Source organism: Varroa jacobsoni, unplaced genomic scaffold, assembly GCF_002532875.2.
Source record: "Varroa jacobsoni isolate VJ856 unplaced genomic scaffold, vjacob_1.0 scaffold_596, whole genome shotgun sequence".
In the NCBI taxonomy this organism is placed as follows: Eukaryota; Metazoa; Arthropoda; class Arachnida; order Mesostigmata; family Varroidae; genus Varroa; species Varroa jacobsoni.
The window spans coordinates 87650-115154 of record NW_019213498.1 but is presented as its reverse complement, the minus strand read 5'-3'; the positions used below and the strand labels follow the sequence as shown (position 1 = coordinate 115154).

The following is a 27505-nucleotide window of genomic DNA, read 5'->3' as shown; positions in this document are numbered from 1 at the left end:
CCAATCGATGCGTGCGCATATTTTCCACGAGGTCAAATATTTGATAAGGTTCAAAAGACGTAACTACTAGTAACCAAGTGCCCATGATGGCTTAATGCGTAACGTATTTGTAGAGACACTTTATGATGTAGGTTCGAACCTAAGCTTAGACAGGGTCCGTTTCGTGTTGAAAGGCAGGCATGTGACGGAATGGCTAGCGGCGACATCGGACGTAAAACTCGTAAAATATAGTGGCAAAACAATCAGCAGCCGTGTTAGGCTGCTTCCAAAGAACTATAGAAGCGTGCGTCATGTGGACGAATGCTTGACTATTGGAGTACCAATGGGTGTAGGAAATTGTGCAGATTAGCTTATGCATACTTGACAGGCAAAGGCTTACGATACACTAAATAATATATAGATATTATTCAATATCTGGTATAGAGCTAGCGAAAACCCATTGGGCATTTATATTGTGTAATATGCCTGGCTGTCGATACTAGCTTCGTGTTCCTGTTAACCTGCTGTTCCCTAGATTTAAGGGACGTCAACGCTAATGGAAGCAATGAATGGGCCGTGTGCATGTGCCATAGAAGTTTCGTTTTTTTTTTTTGGGATGTAATTTTCATTTTAGGCATGTAGGATTTTGCTAGAAAAATGCATCTAGGATAAGCGTACAGTTCCTGCCAAGGGAACGAACCTCGTACTTTTTCAAAAACTGAAACTTCTCAACGCGAAGTTACTAAAAGACGTAATTCTGCTAAGGATAGCATTATAACTGCCTTGCTTTATCGAAGAAGAACCGAAAATTAATGAAAGACAAAAGTGACACACAAATTTATACACTTTGTTGTTAAGCAAATGCTTTCCTATGGAAGTGTCATTCAACCAGTTTTTCCAGGTTTTATCTTTCACGAACCGTGGATAAAAATTAGTACCTTACCTGGTCTCAAGGCTTAGATGGTTTAGTTAGATCCCTCGATGCCTTCGACCTCGGTATCGTGGTTACCTTAGTGGCTTAACACCTCTCATTGTAAGAGGGAACTCATCTCTTCAACGTACATGCATTCTATTTTCGTTTACCACCCGTACCAAGCTGGCTTATATCATTTGGAGACTTAATCCCACTTGCCAATATAGGCTTTTCCACCATTAGCGTTGTAGAGATCAAACTAAGCATATGGGGTTGACCTTTAAATGTGAAAAATAGGCTCAGCTCTGATGACAGCCAGTTATATCCATGGCTTCCTCTTTCTGTCTTTATGGCACTCGTTGATTAGCGAACTACCTGAAGCAAAGCCTTGCAAATTGGTCTATAATTGAGGGGTCAATCATTTATTTCATGCTAGCTTCTCCAGACGACTGACTTACGATCTTTTGTTTATTTTGTTTTTTCGAAGCCCCCGGAATGATTTTCATTGCTTCCAGATGTTTTCGCCGCTCAGCGGCTCCTCGAATCATTAGTAAAGCTAGCGAGAGGTGAAAGGAGTTTCGCCCTTTCAAATTAGCACCTCCACCCACAGACGGCGCGAGGGGTTTTTAGACACCAGTAACATAGTTCTGTCTCTATACCAATCGTTAGTGCCCCTGCCGCCCCTTGTCTTACGTCAGCGCCCCCTATCGAAGCTCTATTGAAGGCAATGTTGACCAATTCGGGAGTTGAGACGCCTATATCCCAGATGGCGCTCTAATCGTTGTCGAGTGCCTCATTCCAATTCTTCGGTCGACGAGTTATTGTATAGGAGTAAAGGGCGATTTGGTCAAAACACAAACTGGGACTTTTGAGAGTTGCTGGCTGCTATGTATTGGGCAAGTCGGCTGAGGGGTTGATGTAAGCCTCGGCCTGCCCAGCTAGAAACTAACGCGGAGAAACAGGCAGGACATCAGCAGGTCTCGTGTGTGCAGGGGGAAGATGTGGATCCCCTGATAGCAAGACTGAGCCAAGGCAATGAAACCCCAAGGCAGGGTTCTACAATACTTCGAAGTTGGGTGGTTTGGGGTGAGCCGGGAAGCAGCGGGAAATTGAAGCCTGAGCAAAACGACGGAAGGAAGAAGGGAAGAAGGTGGGCTGAAAGAACATGGCTACTGAGTCACCGGGCCGGGTGGGCGGCCGGCCGGCCGGCAAGTAGCGTTCTATTCAGAGAGCTCGAAGAGATTTTCGGAGTGGTGTGTGTTGCGTAACCTGTGCCAGGAGCTCGTATAGTGGTCGTGTGATGCTCGTGTGAGGGCCTCGCAGAACGAGGGGAAATGTAAGCCAAAGAGAACCTAAAGGGGAATATGGTTACCAGGGGCAATGGGGCCAATGTCCCTCGGGGGACAATGACTGCGGTCCTCACACAAACCTGGAGTCTTCTATAGACCACCGCCACCATTACCACGTACCTACCCATCGTTGGGTACGCCATAGAGAACTTAGGGGCGCGACAAAATCGTACATAGGGACGGAACGATAGAGGCACATTCCTGGTGGGCGTTGCTTATAGGTAGAAGCGGAAGAAGGGGCGGGCAGACAAGTGAAATCCATATCGGCCCGCTCTTCAAATGTGTTCGGCTAGACTGAGACTTACTAAAGCAGGCAGGACATTAAACGACTCCCTTGCTCCTCGCGATAATGTGTGTGTGTGTGTGTGTGTGTGTGTGTGCATCAAACATGCCTTTAATACTTCTTTTATCTCTAAGAGATATCCAACAAATATGCCTCCTGTAATATTCCTCCTATACCGCAAGTCCTCCTTCTGTAACTTAAGTAAAAGGACTATTTTTAGATATTTATAGATGTGACAAAAAAAGGATTATATATATATATATATATGAGGATGCTTAAAAATACTTTGGTAGATGCTGATTTGATTAATTTGGCAGTTTCTATTAAATCAGCCTGTCTATTAAGTATAATATCTTACGTAATATAAGAATTTGCCAAGCTACAAAAAACGCGCTAATCTTCTAGGTACCAATAATATGCCTGTCCCATTACCAAATGTGAACAACAGTATAATTTTATAAGTACATATATATTACACTGTTTCCGCACATCTCAGACGTAATATACGTGCAAACCCGAGTGCATAGAACACTGCCTCAAATCTTTTACGCACTGCTGGGCGTACGCAACGTATATTTCAGCTCTCATGTAAGATTTTCATCTTCAAACTAGCTTATGCATAAAAATTTACCCAAGTTTAGAAGTGGATCTCGCTTTACCGGTAAAAATATGTTAATGTTATCATTTCATTTCTTCAATGCCGAGCTGGCATATCTATGTAAACGTGGGTAAGTTCCCTGACACCGGCTTTCCTTTTCGTGGAGACGACAGCAATTCAGTGGAATGGAATATCAAGAGCGTCAGAAGCACGCTCGTTCGTCTCCTCTTCCGCGTAGTCCTAAAAAGGCAGGCGCGACGGCATTGCAAAAGACCGCTGGCAAACAGCAAGCAACACGACTTAAGAAGAGAACTCTTGGGGGGGGTAGAGAAGGTCGAGTTACGAGCAATTCTTAGAAAAGCTGCAAGCTTACGGAGTCACCGTTGTCAAAGTTAGCTGTTGTGAAAAAGCCAAAGGCAACCTCACCAGCGGCCAAGAAGTTTCCTCCTTAATGTTCGCTTTGCTACGGTATAGGAGATCTTTGGTTTTATGACGAGCCGCTAGAGCGACATCGAGCGGAATACATTTAGGACGTTGATACTGTCTGCTGAAAGGTGAGTCAGGGTAAAATGAGAGTAATCTTTCCGATGCTATCATAGTAGATCGACTTTAAAGGGGGGTCGGCCACTTGCTGCCCGACCGCCCGCTGTAGTGCCGTGGATGTGAAACAGTTTTTCGTCACCGCTGTTAATTTCGAAATTTTTTAAAAGCTTATTTTCGTAGACATGGCGCGACCCTCTCTAATGCGACACTTGGTCAGCGGTTATATCTGTGCTGTGCTACACTGACACATATGTTATGGGCTACTCGACGCAAGTAGAAACCGTATTGCGTCGTATTTTAGGCGACTTCCGGACGAGCCGCGCATTTTCATCGCTTTCTACCAGAAGGCGCTGCGAATCGGCTCTGCAAGACAAAATCCTGGCACGCACCCAGACGATAGAGCAGCTGTCCGATGGTACGGAGCATGAGGCAGGCAGGTGGCTGTTAAAGTTAAGATTGAGGTCTATTATAGGACTATGTTCCTATTATTACACATCGTTGCCATTCATATCTCTCTCTCTCTCTCTCCTGACATTTGTTGGCATCAAAGTAATTAAAGAACTGCAACAGCGACAACGGGGTACTAAACGAAGTTTCGAAAGTCTTCGCTCGCAATATTGACATTCCTTTTTACGCAACGTGTCTCCATTTCTCTTCTCGTGTGTCGAAGCGATGCCAGCAGTAGTATTTTTTCGCTTTCTTGGGCTGTCCTTAAGGCGCACGAGTGGCCTGATGCTTACACAACGACTGTCGGTTGAGCAGTGTGCTACAAGTCCCGAATCGGCTGCCGAGGCTCCTGGGAACTAAGCTGGTGAAGACCAGGGTGATTTTCCTAAGAAAACGTATCCACATATTCAAATGCCTTTAGCAGAAGAGAACTTCTTCGGGCCATTTGACTCCTTTGGGTTACGAAATCGTCAATTGGCCAAATGTTATGTACTAAATCACAAAACTTGCCGTTTCACTGAGTTTTCGTATGTGGGCTTGCGCAGAGAGTACTTGATAAACGACTTTCAACGGTGTATTATTGGCGGTACTCACTACGGCCATTTATATTCTTGGTGATAGTAAATAAAGCACTTATAGATTTGTTAGCGATTAGATGATGGCTCGTGCTCCAAATATTGATGTAGAACATTATTAGAAACAGTTACGTCATGCACAACGATTCAATCAAATCCCTTTGATCGTACTTGACTTCAGATGAATCATGACCACATAAAAGCAATAAAGTAAATTGGTACACTAATTAATAGGAAAAGGGTGAAAAATCAATAGAAGATGTTATAATAACAGTAAAAACAAAGATAGAAACAAGCTATTTTCTTTGCAGAAAATGATCGACTGTTTCCTCTTCAAATGCCTTCAATGACAAGGGTTTTCTGAAGGGTACACTGTAATAGACTTTGCGAGATGTTACGTTCATAATCTAAGCTTCGCCGCAAAAATTGATTTCAAAATTCTAATTTGCGTCAAAAGATCAAATTGTAATGGCTGTCCCGAAAAAGTAGGTGGGAAAAAATATAAGAGAAAATGTCTGCTCCACGAAAACTCACAGTTTTCATGGGGTAAATATCTTCAGCCTTTATTATTGGGATCAGATAGATAGAAAATAGAGCGGAGACAAACATGCTATCTTGTACAATGCCTTCGGATAGAAATTCTAGATAAGATAGGGTATTAGGGAAGTTGGTGGATATCTGTTTGCAGGATAGGAACTATTTACTGTTGGAGTCGTTCATAGCAGATGTACATCAAATCAACAGTATCGTATTTGTTGTAGAAAAATTGTTAGATACTTTTTGTTTAGCGGAAGTGACCAACATACGTATACTCTGACACCCTCAAGTGCAAATCAACGAAATTATTTTCTAAAAACTTTGCCCATTGTTCAAAAGCTGAAGCATTACCATCCTCAACAAAGTTATCCGTGTGCAACTTATCTAAAAGTTGTGTCTACTGGCAATACTATACTTAACTAACTTGCCTTTCTAAACAGGTTCACAACAGGTCCAAGTCAAAACTCTGCGACTACACGATAGGCCGAGCACTAGGTGGTTAGAGAGAATGAACGAATCCAGTTCCCATATGGAGACGACCATTGGTTTGTTCTAAAGCCCTCATGACATCCGCTGCACAAAAGCGTTACCGCACGAAGTGAAGCGCGCACCATCGTGCACGACAGGACAAAAGCGTTACGAGAAGAGCAAAGATACTTTGCCTGTTCCAGCAGACAAAGTCTGATGCCCCGCTGCTACTGGTGCTGCTACGACTGCTGTGGATGAAGCCAGCCGATCGCGTTGTCCTGAACGCTGAGGGCATTGTGTACAGTCTACATAGCGATGAATGGGGACAGCGCTTTGCCTCGTCCATCCCGACTCTCAAATCTGCGTTCCTTACCGGTGTTTAACTATCACTTTTGTTTAACTACTCGGCAACTAGTCGGGGCTCGCCATTTTCGCAGTCGCTGGGGGTTCGACAGTTGGGAAAGCTGCGACGGCGTTTCGTCGTCGTTATCGTCGTCACCGACCAAAGCCGTGGGAAGGGGGCGGAACGGAGGCATCTGTCGTTCTTCTTCTAGGCGGTGACTGTATAGCCGAGAGAACTAGAGCACAGCTTGCAGTAGAAAGAGAGGTACAAAGGAAGGGCCTTATTCAAACGAATGCAGAATAAGTTGCTCCAACAAGGGCTACGAAGACACCGATGCCTGCACAGTCGCTGGGGTGAGATAGGTAAATGAATTAAGGTTGAACAAACGTTCTTTTGTTCAGGAGGGAGAAGGGGGAGAGGTCAACAATGGCTTACAAAGGGTTAAGTTCCTTCAACTTGAAGGTGCCTCTTGTATAAGTTGATGTTAATTTGTTAAGAATTAGATAAACATATTGGGTCAATTATTTATACACCTGATGATTTTATATCTATTGATGATACATAGATATAGAATTAGGGTGTGTAGGAAGATTCGCGAAGACGTTCTTAATCAGCCTTTTACTATACATAAAATTTATGCCATGAACCTTTCAGAACTTATGTCTTCTAAAAAAAAGTACTCGGAAAGACGCCTATGATACATTCTCTTAATATATCCCAAAAGTTATTTGTCAGCACAAATTAGGGCATAGCAAAAGTTTTCGAAAGAACGCTTAACAGCACTTCGGAATTTAAGGCCCAACTGCTTGCGATCTCTCGTCGAACAACTGCTATTCTAAAAGTTCCGAAAACTTCGATGTCCACAAATCGTAACTAACTTTTATTGAACTTTACTTCTTGTTTCCTTATTTACCGAGCTGTTTATTTTCCCTTCAGGAGCAGAGGGTTTGTGCGCGTGTGATAGATTCGTAAGACCTCGAAGGCAATTATTAGGCAGAGCTTTGTTTTATAGCGGTAGTACAGAACATTGGGATTGAAGATCTCTGTCGTAAGTGGAATGGGTCCAGACGTTATTGTTTTTATTGATTTCTATACGGGCTATTAAATCGGTTACTAGTCCTTTATTGACTAGTCGGTAGGATCTTATTGCCTACTTGTCGCGCAACTCAATTAAGGTAGCTGCATTGGCTGTGGAACAGCTATGCGACACTTCACGCTTGCCGGGACGATAGTAACAAACAAGTTCTTGGCTGGCTGACGCTTTCTCGTCAATTTTGCTGCTTCAAATAGGGGCAAAAATGAAAGCAATTAATCGAAGGGTATTAATTTAGTTCTAGGCTTTTAAACGCAACGTAAATGTAAAGCTGCTGTCGTGTACTAGCTAGTACCAACTGTCAGCCGGCTAACTTAAAAGTTGGCCCACGATTTTTGCTAGAAAAGGCAGGAACACATTTAGGCCGCACAAGAACACTAATTAGTTGTCTCATATTAAAAACGCTTCTGTGGAAATTTATCTTCTTGCTAGAATTAGTTGTTTTTGTTGGTAAGTACACCGGTTTATCGATTGAGTGGCATATGCCTATCAAGTCAACCACTACGCAGTGGTTCCTTACGCTTGACCCGCGATTCGTTCCTTCCCTATCGCTAGTTGTCTGTCCGTCTTGAGAGTCTATCCAGATGAGCGTGTGCTTGTGTGCCTAGAGGCCAGAGCCGTCTTCTGCCGTTCGGGGGCAAAATCAATTATCAGCTCGTTGCAGAGTGCACTGCTGCCACCATCCAACCAATCCACTACTCAACCGGGCAGACTAGCTTCCCTTCTTCACCCGCCAGAACCCCATAACAGCTACTACAACTACTACTAGCAGCACGGCCGCCTACACACTCTGTCCTACCTCCGCCGCACTACTTTGCTTTGCTCCGGTTGTCGCTCGCCTTTGGCCCTCATCGCCCCTGTCTCTGTGTGTTGGTGTGCCTGTATGTGCTTGTGAGTATATATGTCTGAGTCCAACGGAGCGATTGTCCGTCCGTAACTTCCTCCAGGCAGTCAGCCATGCGCTTTTATCCTAAAGCTGGGAGCTGCCTGCCTCCGTTCCCCACAAACCCCGGGAGCCCTTACCCCATACTAAACCCCTTCCCAGCAGAGTCGTGTTCACTCCACCACGCGATCGACTTACGAGAGAGGGAAGAGAGAGCTGAGCAGCGCACACGCACCACTGAACGATCCCCCGAACGCCTCTTTCGAGACCTAACTCGGGAGCCTCCGTCAATACTAAGCTCCGATTTTCTACCCCTAGCTCGCCCGTGTCGTCCCGCCACTCGCTAGCTCGCCCATGGGCCTCCGCCCTGCCTCGCAAGCGGCTTCTCTCTACGCCAGGAGTCTCAAAGCGAACTGGGCTGGCGATATAAGGGTGGTGGCTGGGGGGGGGCAATGTGGCGCCCCCTGGTTGTGGCCTAAGGTAACTGATGAAGATTCAAAAGAACGGCTGCGACAATGATATGGCAAAAGCCTAATTTGTAAGCCAGGCAAAACGTTACAATTTGGTCTATTAACTATTCATAGAAATTAATCTTGGCCCCTTTTAGAAAACAATATATGATAAGCCCAGTTCCGACATTCATTCGATAGCCGCTGGTCTCGTACAGCTCCGAAAATATCAGCCGTTACAAGTACATTTCTTAAAAATTGCGACACCGCAGTTCTGAGTTTTTACAATCCGTTGGAGTTTCGCAGCTAAATAATTATAGCGGAAGTTAGATTTTAATATAACGGTAGCATTTGTGTGCTTTATGATTGGTTTTTTTATAAAACCGTTTTTTTTTTTTATATATTTCTTTATGGCTTGAATTACACAAGATACGCCCGGACAAAGCAAATATCTGCTTTTTTTTTGCGTCCTATCAGTACTGGAAATCAAAATGAACATATTATAGTCAGAACTATTATTGTTGGACGGCGCCTTGATTAACGTACATAGCCTTTAGGGTACATGTCGCTATGAAAATAAGGTGCAATTTAAGGACAAGAAAAGAATAATCCATTGTTTCAGTAATTATGTTCACCAGCGGCATCATGTACGAAGTCACTCGTTGCGAAGATAAAAAAAATCATGGGACAACACAAATTTCAAGCGTCTAACAGACACCTCTAACGGACAATACTTCAGCATACTTTGGTTTTACATATCACAAATAGAAATTCGTTAACCCAGCATGTAACTCATCTGGGTCATGCATTTTAATTCTAATCGCAGACAAATTTTAATTAATTGCTTTTTTTTATAAATGCAGTTTTCATTATCTTACACTTGCACCGGCGTATCAGCAAAGGGCCGTGTGTCTTATAGCTTCAATGCTGCGTCAGGTTGCTTAAAATTTAGTGTAAATTTTTGCCAATAGTTTGTTTCTCCCATTACTTCCTCACTATGTGTTTTTTTTCTGTTTATCATTTGAAAGCGCTTGCTCGCCTCTACAGAACCGTTATACCTTGGATGTATAATAAACACCATTTTTGACATATAGCTTATTTCGCCTTTTGTCGAGGTCCAATGCTTTGGTAGCTCTTTATTTATTGAGCCGTCTACTGACAGAACTTTATAATTAAAAAGGATTTGTTGAAGGGTTGCTAGGTACTTTGGACTTAGCGAATGCCCCTTACCCCGGTAAATCATTGGAGCGTTTATCGACGTCGTTAATTGGTCGAGAGGAACGCTCGTAAAGCATCTTGATCCATGGGATTTCACCAAGAACGATTGGTCTAGATGTCCCATACACTGGATGATACGGAGCACAAAGGGACACGACTCTTTATTGTCTCTCGACGCTGCGTCACCGAGTTATACGTAGATGGCAGATTTTTTCGGAGAAAGGATTATAAGTGACCAGAGGTGATTTCTTTGCCTCGATGTAACGAAAAGACAGAAATTGGTTATTTCGAAAATACACTCAACTTCAAAGGTCGGTCAAATATGTAGGAGAATTATATACCAGAAAAAAGCCATCATTTGCATATGGTGAAACTGGAAGGATCACATACGTTCAACAATATTTGGAGAACGGCCGATCTATAATGATTTTATATGGCCATAGTAAACGAAGCCTCGTAGCAGCCTACGCTAGACGGACAAAGTCATCGTTCCTCGTAGCAACGCCACACAGATTGCAAAGATCGTTGAAGCTGCCAAGAGCTGCAAGCGTTTGAGTGAGAAGTTCTTTTGCATCCATGGTATTTTCCAGACCTTATACCAAGCAGCTGTTACCGATTCAGATCACTGAAAAATCAAATTCCTAACACTATCGTTAAAAATGAGCGGAACGAAGTCTACAACAAAAGGCCTGGATACTTTTGACAAGACAGAGTTACTGAATCGGTTAAAGGATGGGAAAAGGTCGTGAACAGTGATGGCATGTACATAGGAAACTACTTTGTTGCTAGAATTCGATTAAAACTCTACACCTCTTGTTAAGCGAAGAACCATCATTACTTCTTGACGAATTTGAGGAGATGAAGCAAGTGCCTTAACCTTCGATGTTTTCTGAAATGGATGCAGTTGAAAGGGAGCCTGTGGCACTTTTAATCGTCGTGCCAGCGCAAAGGTTCTAACGTCTGAGAGTTCCCCACATGCTTACACGAAACGCCTTAGTAGTAAATTTAAATGAACTATGTTTATCAGTGACCAGTAGCTCGATGTGGCCATCAAACCGGCATGGCAAGTGCATTTGCCATTTAAATTTTACAACCGCTACCGCCTGGTGACCACACTGACCCTAACCCACATCCGCACATACAACATTCTGCATATAGTGTACACGCACCATTTCGTTCGATGGAGCAGGGCATGCAATAAAATCAGATGGGAAGGTTCATGACGGTATAAAAATCTTCCCTTGAAACAACCTCCGCTTCAAAGAACGAAGACTATTCGACTTCATCAGCTACCGCTGTCATCATTCACTACTACAATTCTTCAGACGATCTGATTCATGCGAAAGCTTTCTACTCCTTTGGCACTTTTATTGCGATTAGATAGTCAGCAAACATTCTTAAGGGTCGGGTTTGTAAAGACAGTCGCCTTTCATAGAGAGAATTGTGTCAAGCAAATGCTTCTTTTGACGTACGTTTGATCTTCTATACATGTAATATTAGAAGACGTTACGTCAACAGAGAAGGAACCGAGTAGCGCGTCGCAAAACGGAAACTCTCAATCGCATTCGAGATTGCCATACACTTGTTTGGATGTAACGTAGGATAAAGCAGACTACATACAAAGGGCTTCGGCCTAAAGCGACCTATGAAATTTGTCTAGATCTTGGAGGTATAAAAACTCTCCAAACATCTTTGATGCCCTCAATAGTTCGATAATATGCCTTAGAAAATAATATATTAAGCAGCAGTATGAGAAACAGTTGCGTCTAGAGCTTGTAGCTCAACATAATTTAGGTCTCTTTCCATAAATGCTGACGCCCTCCATGCCTATTAATGCTATCTGCAACAATCTACTATTGTCAAAAGCCTTTCAGGTCACATACAAATCAAAACTATAGCTCTATTCGTTCTTCGTATCGAGCAAGTCAGTCCTTTTTTTAGGTCAAAGTAGATTTAGGTTTGTTCGCAAAGAAGCCGTTTATGTGTACCGAATAGGTTGTTAGAGTCTGGGTACATGTATGTATATTTAAATGTCAGGTAAAAAAATGTCTTTTTAACGAGAAAAACTACTTTCATTCAATTACAATAGTTCAGTGTTAGACGGACTCAACCAACCAAAATTTGCTTAAAACAGACCCTATTTATTTTTTTTTCGTTTTATGTTTCTTCTTTCTTAGCACTGATGGATTGACACGTCCTGATTCGGGGTCTTGTAGCATTCGTCGTCTCGTCACCTAGACTTTTTCGTTCCGTGTACTCTATACGGTGCCCAAATTTGTCAAGGAAGTAGATAGGGGGCGCCACCATGGCCTAGAGCAACGGGACCGATCTAGCCCCTTGTCTGTAGATCTTCCAGTGCCCCCTCGTCTTACAACGGGACGAGTGAAGCCATCAAGGGGGGTGGATATCACGAACCCAAAAATCGTCCCGTCTTGTGATGGCCTGTTTGCTCGTCGAACGTGATGTTGCTCAACGAGAGTGGATCGTTGATGGCCCTTGGCCGCGTTAGACGAGAAGATGGTAAAGCAGATATTGGCATCATAAGAAAATCGGAGTTTGGGTACGAATTGGAGACAACGACAAAGCATATATCTTCTATAAGCATGTCCTGTTTGTGGATACAAAGGTGATGGCCTCTGGAGCATGCGTAAAGTCGTAATTATACCTGTGACTGTCGATGGCGGTTTTATAGAAGGACTCCCATCAAAATATCTTGTTATGAGAAAAAATAAAGGCCTGTCCAGAAAGGTTTATTTTCCTTCTCACCTAATTTGACCTTAAAGTTCAATCGATTCATTTACTCAAAAGTCCTCATTTCGTTGAAAAAAAACTACCGTTTAGTTTCGTATTGACAGCCTCCTACTAGTAGCTGTTGAATATAAAGGCTAACAGGCTGCATATAATACGCAAAGACTTGAGAACGCAATCTTGCAACACTTCACAAGGGATAAGGTTTGCTCATATGTACTTAGTGCGTGCCAAGCAATCTACTAATTCGATGTTCCTTGAAGACAAATAATGGATATATAGTACCAGTCATATGAAAGGTAAATGAAAGTTTATGACTAGATGAGCAGGTCTATTTAGTATCGTTGAGAATAGTTCTTTCCGACAGCACGTATCCACAGTTCCTCATTGAGACGCAATTTCTTTTCTCGTTTCTCTTAGATATGCCGCTCATGAAACGGCATATGTGTATGTGCGTGCTCAAGCCATAGTCTTTCCTGCGATGGGGGTAGCAAAGCGTATTTGACGGGATGGCGTGGGGATGGGGGAAGAGGGCAATATGGGAGCAAAATTCGAAGGGCGTTGTAAGGAACAACTGCTGAGAATCACCGACGAAAAGCGTAAAGCCGTTAAGAGCTTGTCAAGCAACGTACGTAGTCGTTGCCAGGCGAATTGCGATGGCTTATGTGTGCGTGGGTAAAATTTATGGCGATTCAAGAGAACCGATTCAACAAGAAAAACAAAAAACACTAATAGGAAAGCAGCGATATTCCTGGTCAGCGTTACGCGACATTGGCGAAAAGGACGCTAAACGAAGAGGAGACAAAGACAATTTTCGGTACTGAGATAAGGGTTTCATGAGAGATAAAGCCAGTATGTATGATTTTCATCAATCGGCAAAGCGACTCAGTTATGAGATACAAGCTAAAACGAATCAGTCTCAGTATTGAGCATCAGCCTAACATGTTCAATATATCATTGTGTCAGTTATAAAGTTTTTGTATATTTTATGTCGGTTGTAAGCGCCTTAGAATGAGACAACCTAAAAGCCTTGAATACATAGGTATCAGAAAGTCGCAAAAATTGGAAAGAAAAATAACACTAGGCTGTATTTCCTTCAAATCCTACTACCTACAAACTGCGAACGCAATCCAGGCCAGCTTTGTAATTTACTACAGAGATAATTCCTTTCCTGTGTCAGCAGTTTCTCCCTGAATCTATCAGACTCATGCGTATGTATGCGGGATATGCATCGTAAGCATACGATCGATATCCAATCCTTACAAGACTCGTGAGGACTGCAACAGGATCATACAGAATAAATTATAGAGGTTAATCATCACAAACATACCCAGACAAATAATGTGCGTTTGCTTCAACTTTGGCAAACAACTGGATACGATTACTGTCATTTTTTACATACAGAGAAACAACTGGTGAAAGGATAGAGCAAAGATGGAGTCTGGCAAACAAGCAAGTGAAGTGCTCGACTGTTGATTGTTCGAGAAGTTGTCGAGCTCCAAATAAGCAGTGGGCAATCGTTGCGGTACTTCGGTGACGACGACGATCTCTGAGATAGGGTGAGTGAGTGCGTTTTTTTGACTGAGTATGCTCTTCTGCTTGGCCTTGCAGCCAGGGACAAGGAACCTAGAAAAGCAAGAGAAGCCTAACATCACTATGCCAAGAAGAGGCATGAAAGAAGGAGCTGATGGGGCAGAACCTGCGGTTGAATGAGATTCTAAAAATATTTGAGGTGAAAGAAGTCAAAGACTAGACTGTATTTTGCTATGGAATTTTTACGTTGCTATGATCAAAAATCAAATATATGTTAGATGAAGTGCTATAAGTAAAAATGGTAGTAAAATATTACAAGTATTACCATATTTCTTCTACGAGTAACTACACCCAAGGTTTGCTTCTATGTGCTGCGACGTACTTTGCTTATAAGTATACTTCAACAAGAGCTGTTGTTTTTGACAATTGCTTAGCAAGGGATATTCCACTTGCTCTAACCACAATACTTACTAGGTATGACTGTTACTGTAACATCGGCACGACCTGTGTGACCTATTGGGACGGACAGTTCCATTTGCCCATGACCCATGCTATTTTAAACGAAATGGGCGTATTAAATAAACATCTAAAAAAGCATACCTTTTTTTTCGCTTCCTGGGAGTTTTATTTCTGGGAAAAATCAGTTCAGAATCCGTTTGTAACCACCCATTTACATGTGATCTCTTTACCCACAAAACCAGGTAGAGCCAATAAAATCGAACTAGACGAGACGCAAACAATATATCTGAGTTAACCGATAGTCAATGACCGTAGTCTCTCTGTCTTTCTCCCTATTATAACTGTCGTAGGTTGTCGATGTTAGAAGTCACAGGTTAGATGTACCATGGTGAAACATAGTCGAGACAATTTTAGGAGGCCATCAAATACAATTGTCCCTATTCGTGAAGTCCCTTAGCACTCAGGGGTTTATATCCTCTGGACCACAAAATAGATAGGGAGTGCTAGCGACCTTTTCTGAATGTATCGTATAGCACTGCACTTTCTCAATAACACGGTCCTGCTCGCCAATCCAATTTGCCTGGCTGTATGCACACACAAACAGCTATATACAGTCATAGTGCATACCGACTTAGCACGGAAGAGACGTTCCGGGTACTTGGGCAAAGCGGGCAGGAAATTACACGAACGATAGCGACATGTCTAACAAGGCGACCTGTAGCCAGCCCCCAGTTTCATACGAAGGGCGTCACCTTTACAGTGGGGCACTAAACCGACATTTTGGCCCATCGAGTAGCTGATCCAATGTCGAATCGTTGTAGCAATATCTATCACACTGTAATTATATGAGCTGCTCAGCTCTCTAAGTAATTCTATCCTCTTATTAGAGATAGAATAACTTAGAAGTAATTCTATCGGGACGTCAGTAGTTCTAATACGGTGAATGGTTTATCCTTCATTAGATAATAGCGTGTCACACCGAGGTACGCATCGTTTGGTTTAGGTACCCTCAGTTGCGTTTAGCTGGAGTTTAGCTGGTAAATGTTATTGCACTACAATTTTACATAATGTTCGATAAGTTCATTATTAATGGCGTCACTTGCTTCCGTTGAACAATACAACAACAAAATTTGACCTGGTCAAAATTATAATACTATATCTTTTGGAAACTTCATCAGTTACGTAACAATTGATCATTGTCTTCGTGGTACTCATGCCTCGAAATACGGATATGTAAAAATACGTTTTCCATAATAATTCGATAGTTTAACAGGATTTGACCTGAATTTGGCTCCTAAATCAGTGCTAATGAGAATTACATGCGAATCTGTGGAAGGCTATGGCTCATATGTAATGCATACATATCTTCAATATGAATTTGGTTTTTACTAGAACAGTTTTTTCTTGTCAGCTTCGATGTCCTTAATCAAATACTGTCTTCGGTTAATCTATGTGTATGTCAGTTGAAACGGCTGACGGAGGTTATTTATGACCGATAACACTGAAAGCAACCGGTTTAAACGTTTGTTCAGAAGACCAAGTCGACAACTTCGAACATTCATGAAAAAATCTTCATACAGTACCATTTGCATGATCAGCCAAAAATACCGAAGCCGTGTTGCCTCTCAAACTATAGCTCGCTATTTGAATTGACCGCCAAAGAGTCACTACTAATTATTATGGGTGAGGAATTATCTCGAAGCGTTTTCGGAGTTCAGAAACGGAATACGGGTATGTAGCAGAAAACACGCGACTTGCAAAAGTCAGTTGTTACTTCGTCAACTATAAGAACCATCCGATGGATACCCTTTATACGAAAAGAATTGAAGCCAACTTAAAATTGCGATCTGCCGCGACGAAGGGGCGACCAAGAACAGCCAACTTGGCTAATTGGCTACGTTTGTCACATAGAACAACACGTCGTTGCGCGTCAATACGAGTTTGTCAACAAGATCAGCGCGGGCGACATCACCCCTTACCCCATCACTAAGAGATATCTTGACAAGTCAATCGATATGTTGCTTTCGGCACAACTGTGGCATTCCGAAGGATCCGCAAAGTATGTAGCGGACCCGTTTCGATGTTTTCTAGGAAGAATTCGGCGAAACAAGTTCCCATAGAACCATATAAATATTTCTATAGCTCCGAATAAATATCAGATAACCTATTGCGTTCTGATCGTGTCCGCTCCGAAGTGATAACAAACAAACTAACCTCTTCGGCGATGCTGCCTGCAATGAACGTATATGTTATCAAATATTGCTCGCACTGAGATATTAGCCTGCTTGGTCTGACTGATCAACATCTGACTCTTCTGTCTGTGAAGTGACGCCAGCAAACGCCCCTTCTCCACGCCTTTCCGAATGAAATTATAGCTACTGCTAGATATCAGGATGTCGATATATTTTATCAAAAGTATTAATTTAGATAGCATGAAATGCTCTGCTCTTGTTTACAGAGTCTACAAACATAGAACATTGGAAAAATTAGTTGTTATTACACTCGTCAAAAGTCCGAACGGTATCCGTATATTTAGAGGCATAGAAATACCATTGAAGTAAGTTACGTTTCTATATACGAGCGGCTATCTGGCTAGCTAATGAGAAGCCTTATAAATTTCTACTAGCAGGAAACAATTCTTCAGGCCTTAAAGCTACATGACTCTAATTAGTCACTCTAGTTAGAAAAATTGGAAGTACTGACGGGTCTCGTTTATTGTGGAGAATCCTACGTTGTGACGAATACGATTCGTAGCTTCGCCATAAGCCCTCTAATTTTTGCGATATTTTTATTATAAATAAATGTCTTTGAAATCTTTTAGAAATTTCTAAAAAAGGAAAACTCATTTTTGTTTACAGTTGATTAGTTCGTGCAGCTACAAACTACCAATAGCTGCTACTAGACAGCATGTAGCCTGGCTCCTTAAAATCTGCTTTTTGGACTCTCCTTATACCTGTATAGGATAGTGTCTCCTAATGGATAGCTTCAGGCGTCGACTGTAAGATTGCTTAAGCTGACCAAAAGCTATTATATACTACCTCATAATTTCTATAGTAAAAACAAACTTAATGCACGTTAAATTTTTGTTTAAAAACATTAAATTTTTTGCATGTTTGCAACAACTGAATGATCTGTTTGCTGCTCCAATAGGGTATGCTAATATCTCTCGTCGTGACTAGGTGGTATGGCAACGGCGATCACTATTGCAGAGTATAGCGGGTGGGAAGTCAGTCTTGATGATGCAGCGCGGCTTCTTACCCTAGTGCAGTGGACATCATTTCCAAGGGGGTCAAACAGCTGACGTCAATGTATGCTTTGGCCTATCACGCGTTATAGCACTAGCGTTCTCCTCTGCTTTCTGTGGGCTAAATGATCCGCTTGATGGATAGTAGGAAACCGCACTGTCTAATGACCACCTCGGTCGGTTTGATGGACTTCTGTTATTTCTGCTGACTAGTACTAATATGGCTGCTATAATCAACTGGTTGTGACACCCCAAGGTAGCTATTACAGAAGTCTGTGTTGGCATGACGGGTAGAATGGGCCACGGGCGAACGAGTGCAGCTGATATTTGACCCAGACTAACGGAGGACTAGTCGGGTCGGTTGAAAATTTTTTTTTTATATAACCGTATGTACATTCATTGACCCAGTGCAAAGTATCGAGCGACCAACGTCTTTAGGGTTTGACCCTTTCTTCTCTCCGGCCTAGTATAGTAATCGCGATGATGATGAGCACGACTTCCGGAATGAGCCAATCTGGGCTGAACTGAAAAAGGGTGGTGTTGGCGGTACCATTGCACATCGATGATATGAACCTTTTTGCCGGTGTTAATTTATAATGCACTAAAGGCAAGCCGACAACCTAAACACGGTGATAATTCTAAAGGTGAGCAATTTCGCCAGATACGCTGACTTCCAGTTTCTGAATATAACAAGTATAGAAAGAAAAAAATCCATTCAACTAAACTGCTCACAACAGAAAAAAGCATTGTCCAACCAGACTGGTCGCTGCACGATTCTTAATGGAAAATTTCAGTGATCATACTACTGATTGTCATTAAATCTGTCCTACTGACAATTCCCTTTCATGATCTGCTGATAATTTCTGAATGACTTCTTCATCTAGTAATATAATATAAACTATGGCTGAGCGACTGTTATTTAATATAATGCATTGTTGTCACATTCACTGAATCAATACCTCAACCCCTTTCGTCTCTACACTAATGCTTATTTACGTGTGCCTAATACTATATCTGGGTACTGCATGCATTTGAAAAGCAACAAGAGACCAAGAACAACGAACCACAGATGAGTATTTGAAAAATAACAAAATAACACCTGTCCAGCTGTGTCTCAAGCCTAACATAAGGATGACCGAAAAAAGAGCATTGCCTGGGTTTTATCTTGTAAGTAAGAAGTCTCTCTTTATTGAAAACCCAATCCGCCAGAAGTATCGTGCAATGATGTCGAATTCAATTACTGGCAAACTTCTTCTAACGGAAAAAGTTTAGTAACAAATCGATATATGGATGGATTTTTAAATAATGACTTCCTTGAATTCGGTGTATGAACGAGAGGATCAGTCAAAAAGTGGTTCGTCACAAAGCTAAAGTTGTTTTCAGATACCGACCAACTGAATCAGTAAAACAGTAACGCTGACACCATAGGTAGAACTGTTAGCCTGGGTCGCTACCCGAAAACGAATCGCTACTTAGGTATGAAGGTACCGAGCGGTCAATTTCGACCAACACTATTCGTCCAAAATGATCAGCTTATTACAATTTGTTAGAATAAGGGGTGTAAGCAAAATGGGTCTGCCGTAGAATGAGACGAGGCTAGCAAGAGGCAAAAATGGGTTGATCATTAGGAAAAATACCGAGCCCTGCTCAGAGCGCCTCATAGCTTCCGACTCTTGACACTTTTAGAACACTGCTACGGGAGCCAAGACATGAGCGAGCTCGGCCTTGCAGTCGCCCATTTTAAACTAAAGGAGTCCCCCGTGGCTGGCATTGGTAGCATTCTTCCTCTCCTCCATATATAAATATACATGTATATATAATGGCGCCCTTACGCCTCCAGTGACTTGATGTCCTAGGTCGTTGCTGTAATTTTTTTCTCGCAGAAGTTCATATTCCCTGTGTCATCTGCGCTCTAGTTTTTAGTGGGTTTCAAACCCATATCCCGAAGCCGAAAAACACTCCCTTCTTTAACCTAGCATAGGAGATTATACGTCGAGTGATGGAAATCATATCCGCTTTTTTTTTTTAGCTATGGACTATTATTTTGTCCTACATTTTGCGCGCGAAGCTTATGAAATCGTCGATCTCACTCGAAGCTACAAGGAGACTAATAAAAGGGCATATGAGTAAGCTGGCTTGTGTGCGTCTAGAGTACAGCTTATATACATCTACGAATACGAAAATCGATGAGAATTGGTTTCACGAAGTGCTGCTTTTAAAAACTGCGATAGTCGCTCATGAATTACCCGTCCGTCTCTTCTTGCTAGCGGTCTATTCATATTGGAGAAACACATCCTGGAGACTGTTCTGTTTAAAATGTTATCGACGCTATATCTGGGGGGTACGCATACGATGTTCGTTTACTGGCTAATGTGTTTTAATTAAACCCATATATATAAATGTTTTACAGATTTCACCTGTTAAACTTTAGCGCAGGACGAAAAAAAAACGACCTATTTTTTGCATATTACGCCGTGCTCTTAACCACCTGAATTGAAATGTACTATTTCATAGGAAAAATACGTTTCCTGATTTCAGCTGATACATTACATGGTTTCGTTTTTAAATTCGATATAGGAAAAAGGTACATGACAGACATTTTATCCTTAAAACGGACGCATTCTATAGTCTAGTTTTCTATATACTCCGATGGTACGGAACTATGAAATAGTGGTTTACTATAATTTGCTTTATCTTAGAAACGCCAAAGTGATTCAAACTGGACTTCGTGTCTTTGGAATGCTGCATACCTTAAAAAATTTGACGGCCAAACCCCCAAAAGCCACCTACGGCCGTAACTACTAAACGTCAATTATATGTCAATTAAAATCTGTGTTGTCTAAACATCGCTTATTTTTTGTCGTCAACCACTGTAACTGTCTCATAAATGCGTAAGATCTATTTAGACAATATACGATTCAGCTTAGCAAGTGTCTGTCCCGATTCAGAGGGACCTCTGTTGATCTACTGGTTATACGGACAACTGCGTTGTCCTCAACGACGCCCAGCGCCTCTATAAGCAATCAGCCAGACAATCTGCCCTTTATTGCAGCTGTGACCGACGAAGCTCTTCAGAAGATGAGTACCAAGGGAGTATTATAACAGTAAGGCCTGCCAATATAGTTGGGAGCTTCCAGTGTCGAGTATGATCTACTATAGCAAATGAGAGAACTCTGCGAATCCTAACAAGAATCCTGTTGACGCGTCGTTCACTTTCACTATGGCTGGACGCTCGTTAGTACAGATTCTGCAATAGCAAGAGCAACCAACTCGGGGCAAATAAGCTCAAGCAATTCTGATTTATCTCGTTTCAGAGGGCAGTTCCAGAGAGGCGGGATAGCCGCTCGGCCATTCACGATGCACTCACCATGTACGTAAGCATGAGTACTTATCGTCCGTGTATAAATGTAGCATTCAATCTTGTATTCCATGACGTTAGATAGTTGGTTCATCGAAGTCGTTACATTTAACCAGCTGCCATTGTTGGATGCGCCCACCCAAGGTAAACAGCCAAGAGCGTCTTCTGCCTTGTACTGGAAAGCAGGCGAAGTCTGTTTATGTCCTTTTTAAATATAGACAATCTAGAAAATCTTTCTACTGAGCTAAACTGGTTGCCGCATTGGCTTGGTCCTGCGAAAGAAGTCGACGACAAAAACTTCATGTCTGAATGGACTCGCTTTGTACTTGTAAATTAAAAAAGACTTGTCTCGAGGGCGTACGCGCATTAGTGAGCAACCAACCGAATATTTTGCGACAGGTTGAGGTACATTGCACCTAGTTAGTGCTTGGTCCAATTCGCTCCTACTTAAGAATTGGTCCAAGTGGAAATAAATCATTGCCTGACGCAGAACAATTTGTATTAATTCGTTAATCATAACAATTTAATAATTATTATTAACAATTAAGCAAAAATATCAATGAAAAAAGCAATATTTAGACATTTGCGCCAACAACGGCTTTATTGGAACGGAGATAACATGTACCAAACGAAATAAGATACGTTGATGAAAAGATTACACTTAGAGCCACCTGGCGCTGTTCCTCTTTCTTAAAGGGGCTTTTCCAAGAAGCGAGACGAGATTCCGAACATCCGGCTATGTCCCCCTAGTTTCTTGCCTGAGGAGTTCCCTAAAAATACATTTCGTACAAATAATCCTGTTACCTTTGTATGGTGCTAAAATCGATAAACATTTTAAGGTTCTTAAAAAATATGAATCAAAAAACAGGTAGGGTAATAACGCTAACCAGCGTCAATTAATTCCGATTTTGTTATTGAACAAAAATTGCACGATAAACTTATTTGCTAGCCCATCCGAGAAGATCACTTGGATGGGATGATATGTATCTAAGAATTTAGGATCAGTAATAAACCGTTAGTAAAAGATCGCAAATACTAAACGCAACTTCAACCTAATTCTATCCTGGTAAGTATGCCCCTGTTAATAACAGTGAGCAGACGACAGCTGTTTATCCCTCGAAGCCGGTTCATAGGCAAACCACTTCACTAAAGGTCGAACGTAAAAATGGCGCCAAGTTCGAAATACGAATATACACTATAAATATTTTTTCGTCTAAATTCATCATTATCTTAATGATCATTCTCTAAACGACAGCTCGATTGCGTTCTACGAAAACATAATATTCTTATTAATACGACCATTGCATGTTGTTACATTTAATACGGATAAACTTCGTTTTTTTTTTCCTAATTATTTAGAAAATTCCTTGCCATGATGACATAAACTGCCAGGAGCAAAATCGGTTACATTTCTACTGATCGCCCTAGCGGGTGTTAGGCAGATGTCTGTCGTCTGGTAACAAACGAAAAACGCGGGTCAAAAGTGAGCGAAAAATCTATAAAATCGATTTGACAGCAACCCATTGTTTATCTGAAATTTAAAATGACCGAACCCGTTACACAGTCTAGACGTTTTAAGGGTAGAAATGTTATTCGAATTGACACTTATTATTGACTACTCACGTAAATAGAGCTCGTGCAGAGGGCGAGTCCCCAGTCGACTACCTAGCTCCTGTATACATTATTATATTACCTCGCAAATGTTCCGAAAAGTTCCGACAGAATGATGTCCTTCAAGTTTGAGGAAATCATTCTCATCAGGATAGGGTTTGGCCCGAACAATAACTTCAAACCTCTGTTACGTCCCGTTCCGGTTAGAACTAGATTAGGACACCTAAAGCTAAACGTCTTCTTTTAATTAATAAACTATTCTTATAATTACGAAACAGATGAAATCTATGTAATACAAGGATTTCATGCATACAACACGTATTTAAAATTAAGGCAAGCATCGAACATTACGATTGTACGTTGCCATATCACACATTGCTAACGTTAAAGAAGGCTCACAAAAAACGGCAGCGGTCCCCGCAAGCCTTTCATCATTTCAAGCTGACAGATGGTTGATAAAGATATATCTTGACTATGTAGAAAGCGTCAAGATGAATTTGTCTAAAAAAATTCTAGGCCAACAAAAAGCTCAACAGATCACGCCGCCGAATACGTTAACAATGTCAGGACCACAAGCATTTTCCAGAAATAAGTCTTCCTTCACAGACATAGTCCTCGATCCTACGAAATGGGAGTAATCACACTACAAATATATATATGTAAAATGAACACGGCTCCAAGTAACAGGAGACAGGCGCTAAACAGGTAATGGCCTTGAAACTTCTAGCATCGTATTAGTTATTAAGTTATGCAAAGTTACGAAACTTGACCGCAAAATTGTCAAACACAAATTGTATTCTTATGTCATGCGACATCTTTGGCTATATCTATACGGTCAGTTATTACCCGTCTATAATTAATATTCTGGTCAGATAGATTTACAAAAAGATTAATCGTTGATCCCTTTTCGAAACAGTGTAAACTTACCTACATGCATTCTGCCTGTTATGGTGCAAAATTAAGACGAAGACGCAGGCAATCGTAGACCTCTTTCGATTTAACTCTACATCAAGTCTTCAACAAAACAGTATCTTTGTCGTCACTGTAAATTCTCTGTCTTAGCGTCGTGTTTAAGATTCTACCATCATCGATAGACTTGTACGGACATATATAAGCACATGAGGACAACTTCTGCAGTGGCTACTATGATGATTGGCATTGATGGTTGGATAATTCATAGATGGCTGGGATAAGCCTACAAATAAACCATCTAGCCCAGCGGTCAACCCATGCTGTTCCTCCCCTGACTAGCAGCGATCGGCCTTCTTCTGTGGCTATTTACTATTACGAACAGCCACATTGACGGCAACAGTTTTCAGTGAAATATCCCGCCGCCTCTTCTATTCTCTTTTCTTTACGACCCAGTCATCGAATGCGCGAGCCCCGCAACAGCAACGGCATTAGCGAATACTGAAGTGATGCTCGAATATCAGTGACGCCGTCAAGTGCAGTCACTCTGCAAATGTGATGTGCTCGTACTTCGTGTCGACGACTTCAATCGGCTGTGCTGATGATCACTGTGATCATGCTACTGTTGGTGATGATGGCGACAACGATGATGGCTGCAACGACGAAAAAAGATGGTGCCGACAACTTTCCGTTCAATTCTCTTTTCGGTGAATCTTCAGTGACTTTCGTGTTTGCGACGAAAAGTATGACGGCAACGCTTAACGTTGCTATAGTCGGTATCAATATTGTTGCTATAATCGTTGTTGGCTAAAGGAGAAATGGACTGATGTCAACACAGACGCCCTCGTGCACACATGCGCAAACAGGCAGTCGACAGACGTACAAGATCGACAGGAACGCGCTCGCATGAAAAGACGCATTGGTAAAGAAGTCCTTTTTTGTTTTCCCTCGTCTCGTCTGCTGTGTGCATGTGCATCGTGTCTGCGTCTGTGTGCGTGTGCATCGGTTTGCATAGTAGACCTCAGCGATAGAAGTAACAGTAACAGAGGCTACCACGGACACCGTGGCTACCATATCAACAAGCTCGGTTGTCGCCGCTGCTGCCTCACTCACGCATGGTCGTTGGCCACTGATGCTGTCGTTGCCGCTGCTAGTCAACAATTGAACCAAATACAGTGAATCGCTGCACCTTTCGTGGCATCAGGGCCCAGGAACTGCGGCCAAAAGAACAAAACAGCTCCCAGGAAACAGAATGGAGACCAACAAGTGACAGCAACCGCGACAGGGCAAGACCAGGTAGCCACAGCAATAGCGGATGATATCCGAGGCCATCGCTGACACCAACAAGAACGCACGCAGGACATCTAGCAAAACGAAGTCACGGCAGCAGCAAAAACCGACTATTGACTAGGCAGGCAATCACAGAGAATCAAGCAACCAACAAATCTGCTGCTGTTGCCGTGGCCAAGTACAAGAAGTAACTACTTCTTCTTCTGTCGTATTTCAGTATCGCTTTGGCGGCCTATCGTTCGTTTAGATTGCGGCACTGTTTTTCCGCGCACCGGCATCGCTACGAAGTCACTCTCCGTTCGGTGACATTCGTTTAACGCTGTCACCACAGCTCAACCCTGAGTTGGTCGAACCGAACCGGCCGGCCGCATCAACAAGGAGCGAAAACAATCACGACAACAACATCAACGATAGCGTTCAAACGGCAATCCGTCTACACAGATTCGTTTGGCAGTGGTAAATATCCCTTCTGCACAGTCGATGGATCCTCAAAGCAAAAAAAAATGAGATAGAAGATATGAGAAAATAGGGAAAATATACGCGGGAAGTGGCATGACAATGTGTGATTGAAAAAGAGGGGACGAAAGAAACAAAAGAAAACAACCAGTAACAGAAATGAATGACACGTTTAAGATTCACAGTCGACCATTTTTCTATGAACAGTACACGACGTGTGCATATACATAGGCGAACGTGTATCTAACAGTCACAGAAAAGGTGGCGAGGTTAAAAACGTATTTCAAGAGTTTATTATGCAGACCACCGTAATGAGCGGCATGAAGCGTAAGTGTTACTCGAATCAATCTATCCTGGTTGACCAATAACATTGACGGCAAAATCAGGACAATGGAAAGGGTATCGCACCCCTTCCAAGCACATCTCATCATCGATCAGCTAAGGACGCGTTTGATTCTTTTTCTGCTGCTATAATCTACTCTGTTCACACGTACGGACAGGCAAAAAAGATGTTGGCCGTCTTAATTTTACGAGAATTTTATTGGTCGCACGTGATGCGCTATGGATGCTAGTTGGTGAAGAGTGTTTATCTCAATTGAAAACTCGATGTTGTTGAAAGATTTCTACCTGTGTCGATAAACTGACGTAACATGGACAAAACGTAAAACGTTTATGGTTTTTCAACAACCAATTTCGTTAACAGAATTAGATTGATTCGTTCAACTTATTCGAAAATAGGGTGCCTACGCAAAACACCATTGAGAACTAGCGCGATTCGTATGAAATGCTAAATCCCCGAGATGACGAAAACTTTATCCTCGTATGTAACTATATAGTGAAATTGAAATGGCGATAACCAAAAGTGCGTTACCTGCAATATTTGGAGTTGAGCTATAAAAATATACAACGCTACCTTTTTACATTGGTGTCGAAGTGTCTCGTATTCCTCAGCCTCTATACCTTAACACAGTTCATTGTTACGCCAGCTGATTGGTCTAGGCTTTCTTGGCCAGTAGTTACGCTTTACCATATTTTCAATAAATTTACTTTCGTGACTACGCCGCCGTGGTATTTTTAGTTGTTTTCGATGCATGAGTTCAGTACTGCATTGCTTTGAACTCAGTCAGTGGGTCCAAGAGAACAGAATGCCCCGGAGTTCAGGTGCCTTGGAACAAACTCGGAAGCAACAGTTTCATGAGTTAATCAAAGGAAAACTTTACCACTCGGTATTTAAACCTAACGATGTGTTGGGTGAACATATTGTCTCGAGAGGAGACCTTAAGGACACATTAAGTTATCAAAAAATGTTTCTTAAAATTAGTTCTTGCCATCTGTAACTATCTATGTATCTTCATATAGACCCAGGATCTAAATATGGATCTATGTTGCTTCATATTTTAATATAGTATCTAAAGTTGCTTCAGTAAAACAATGGACTAATCAATAAGTAGTTTCTTCTGGATAATGCTTCTTGGCCACACGGCTCCTATTCAATATGGCCATCTACAAACTGCTAGCGTCTGCTGCTTATGCATTATGACAAAATTACGCTGTTCGCATGGAGCATTATTTATGGCAACATGTTCCCTTAGCTGAAATGGCATGCATTTTTTTTTTTACCAAATCACGTGGTGGTGCCTGTGTGGCTGGCTGATTATTAATGCCCCTCAGCCATTTACCGCCACCGCCCCCTGTGTACCTTGGCTCCTTTATACTGTTACTACAACAGGTTACATCGAACATGCGGCGATCGATAACACAAGTGGCTATAACACAACTTGGCTTTTTCTTTCATGGTTTTTGCTTTATTGTAGCGCTTTCGCTTTATCGCGGTTGCTGATTCTCTCTCGGGCTAGTAGCGGCCCGTGGCGAGGTGAGCTGTTGCTGGGCGCTGACTCGGGCCGCCGGTAGCAATGCTGACGCCGACACTACTGACAATAGCATGACTATCCGTGCTGAAGCAGCTGTGTCGTCCCGTTCTTTGCTTGCCTGCTCAGTAGCTACTGCTTGCTCGATTGGGTGCCTTCCTTCGTTGTAGCCGGTCTGCTCTAGTCTGAGTGCTGGGGCTGCGACTGGTCGTAGTGATAATGCTATGACTGGCTATTGATGTATTTCTAGTCATACAAAAAAAAGAAGTTTTTTCTTTTATTTTTGGGTCGGTCGGTCGGTCGGTCGGTCGGTCGGTCGGTCGGTCGGTCGGTCGGTCGGTCGGTCGGTCG

General features: G+C 42.2%; 1 protein-coding gene and 1 long non-coding RNA gene across 4 annotated transcripts in view; one reads left to right on the top strand and one right to left on the bottom strand.

Moving 5' to 3' along the window:
- srl (PGC-1 family member spargel) overlaps positions 1 to 21475 on the top strand; it is a 48739-nt gene extending 27264 nt beyond the window's left edge. For 2 of the 3 annotated variants that reach the window (XM_022835566.2, XM_022835567.2), the window contains one exon: positions 20977 to 21475. In XM_022835566.2, the coding sequence (XP_022691301.1) occupies positions 20977 to 21105 (129 nt within the window). In that variant the 3' untranslated portion in view covers positions 21106 to 21475. Of the gene's footprint in view, positions 1 to 11855; positions 12403 to 20976 lie in introns of those variants that run through there. The other variant, XM_022835570.2, reaches the window with a different exon arrangement.
- Positions 21476 to 21594: 119 nt separating this feature from the next.
- LOC111261817 (uncharacterized) lies at positions 21595 to 27498 on the bottom strand. Its single transcript, XR_002681215.2, has 2 exons — positions 23559 to 27498; positions 21595 to 21790 (listed from the first exon to the last, which is right to left on the bottom strand). It is a non-coding gene; the product is annotated as an uncharacterized LOC111261817 (long non-coding RNA).
- Positions 27499 to 27505: the final 7 nt, after the last annotated feature.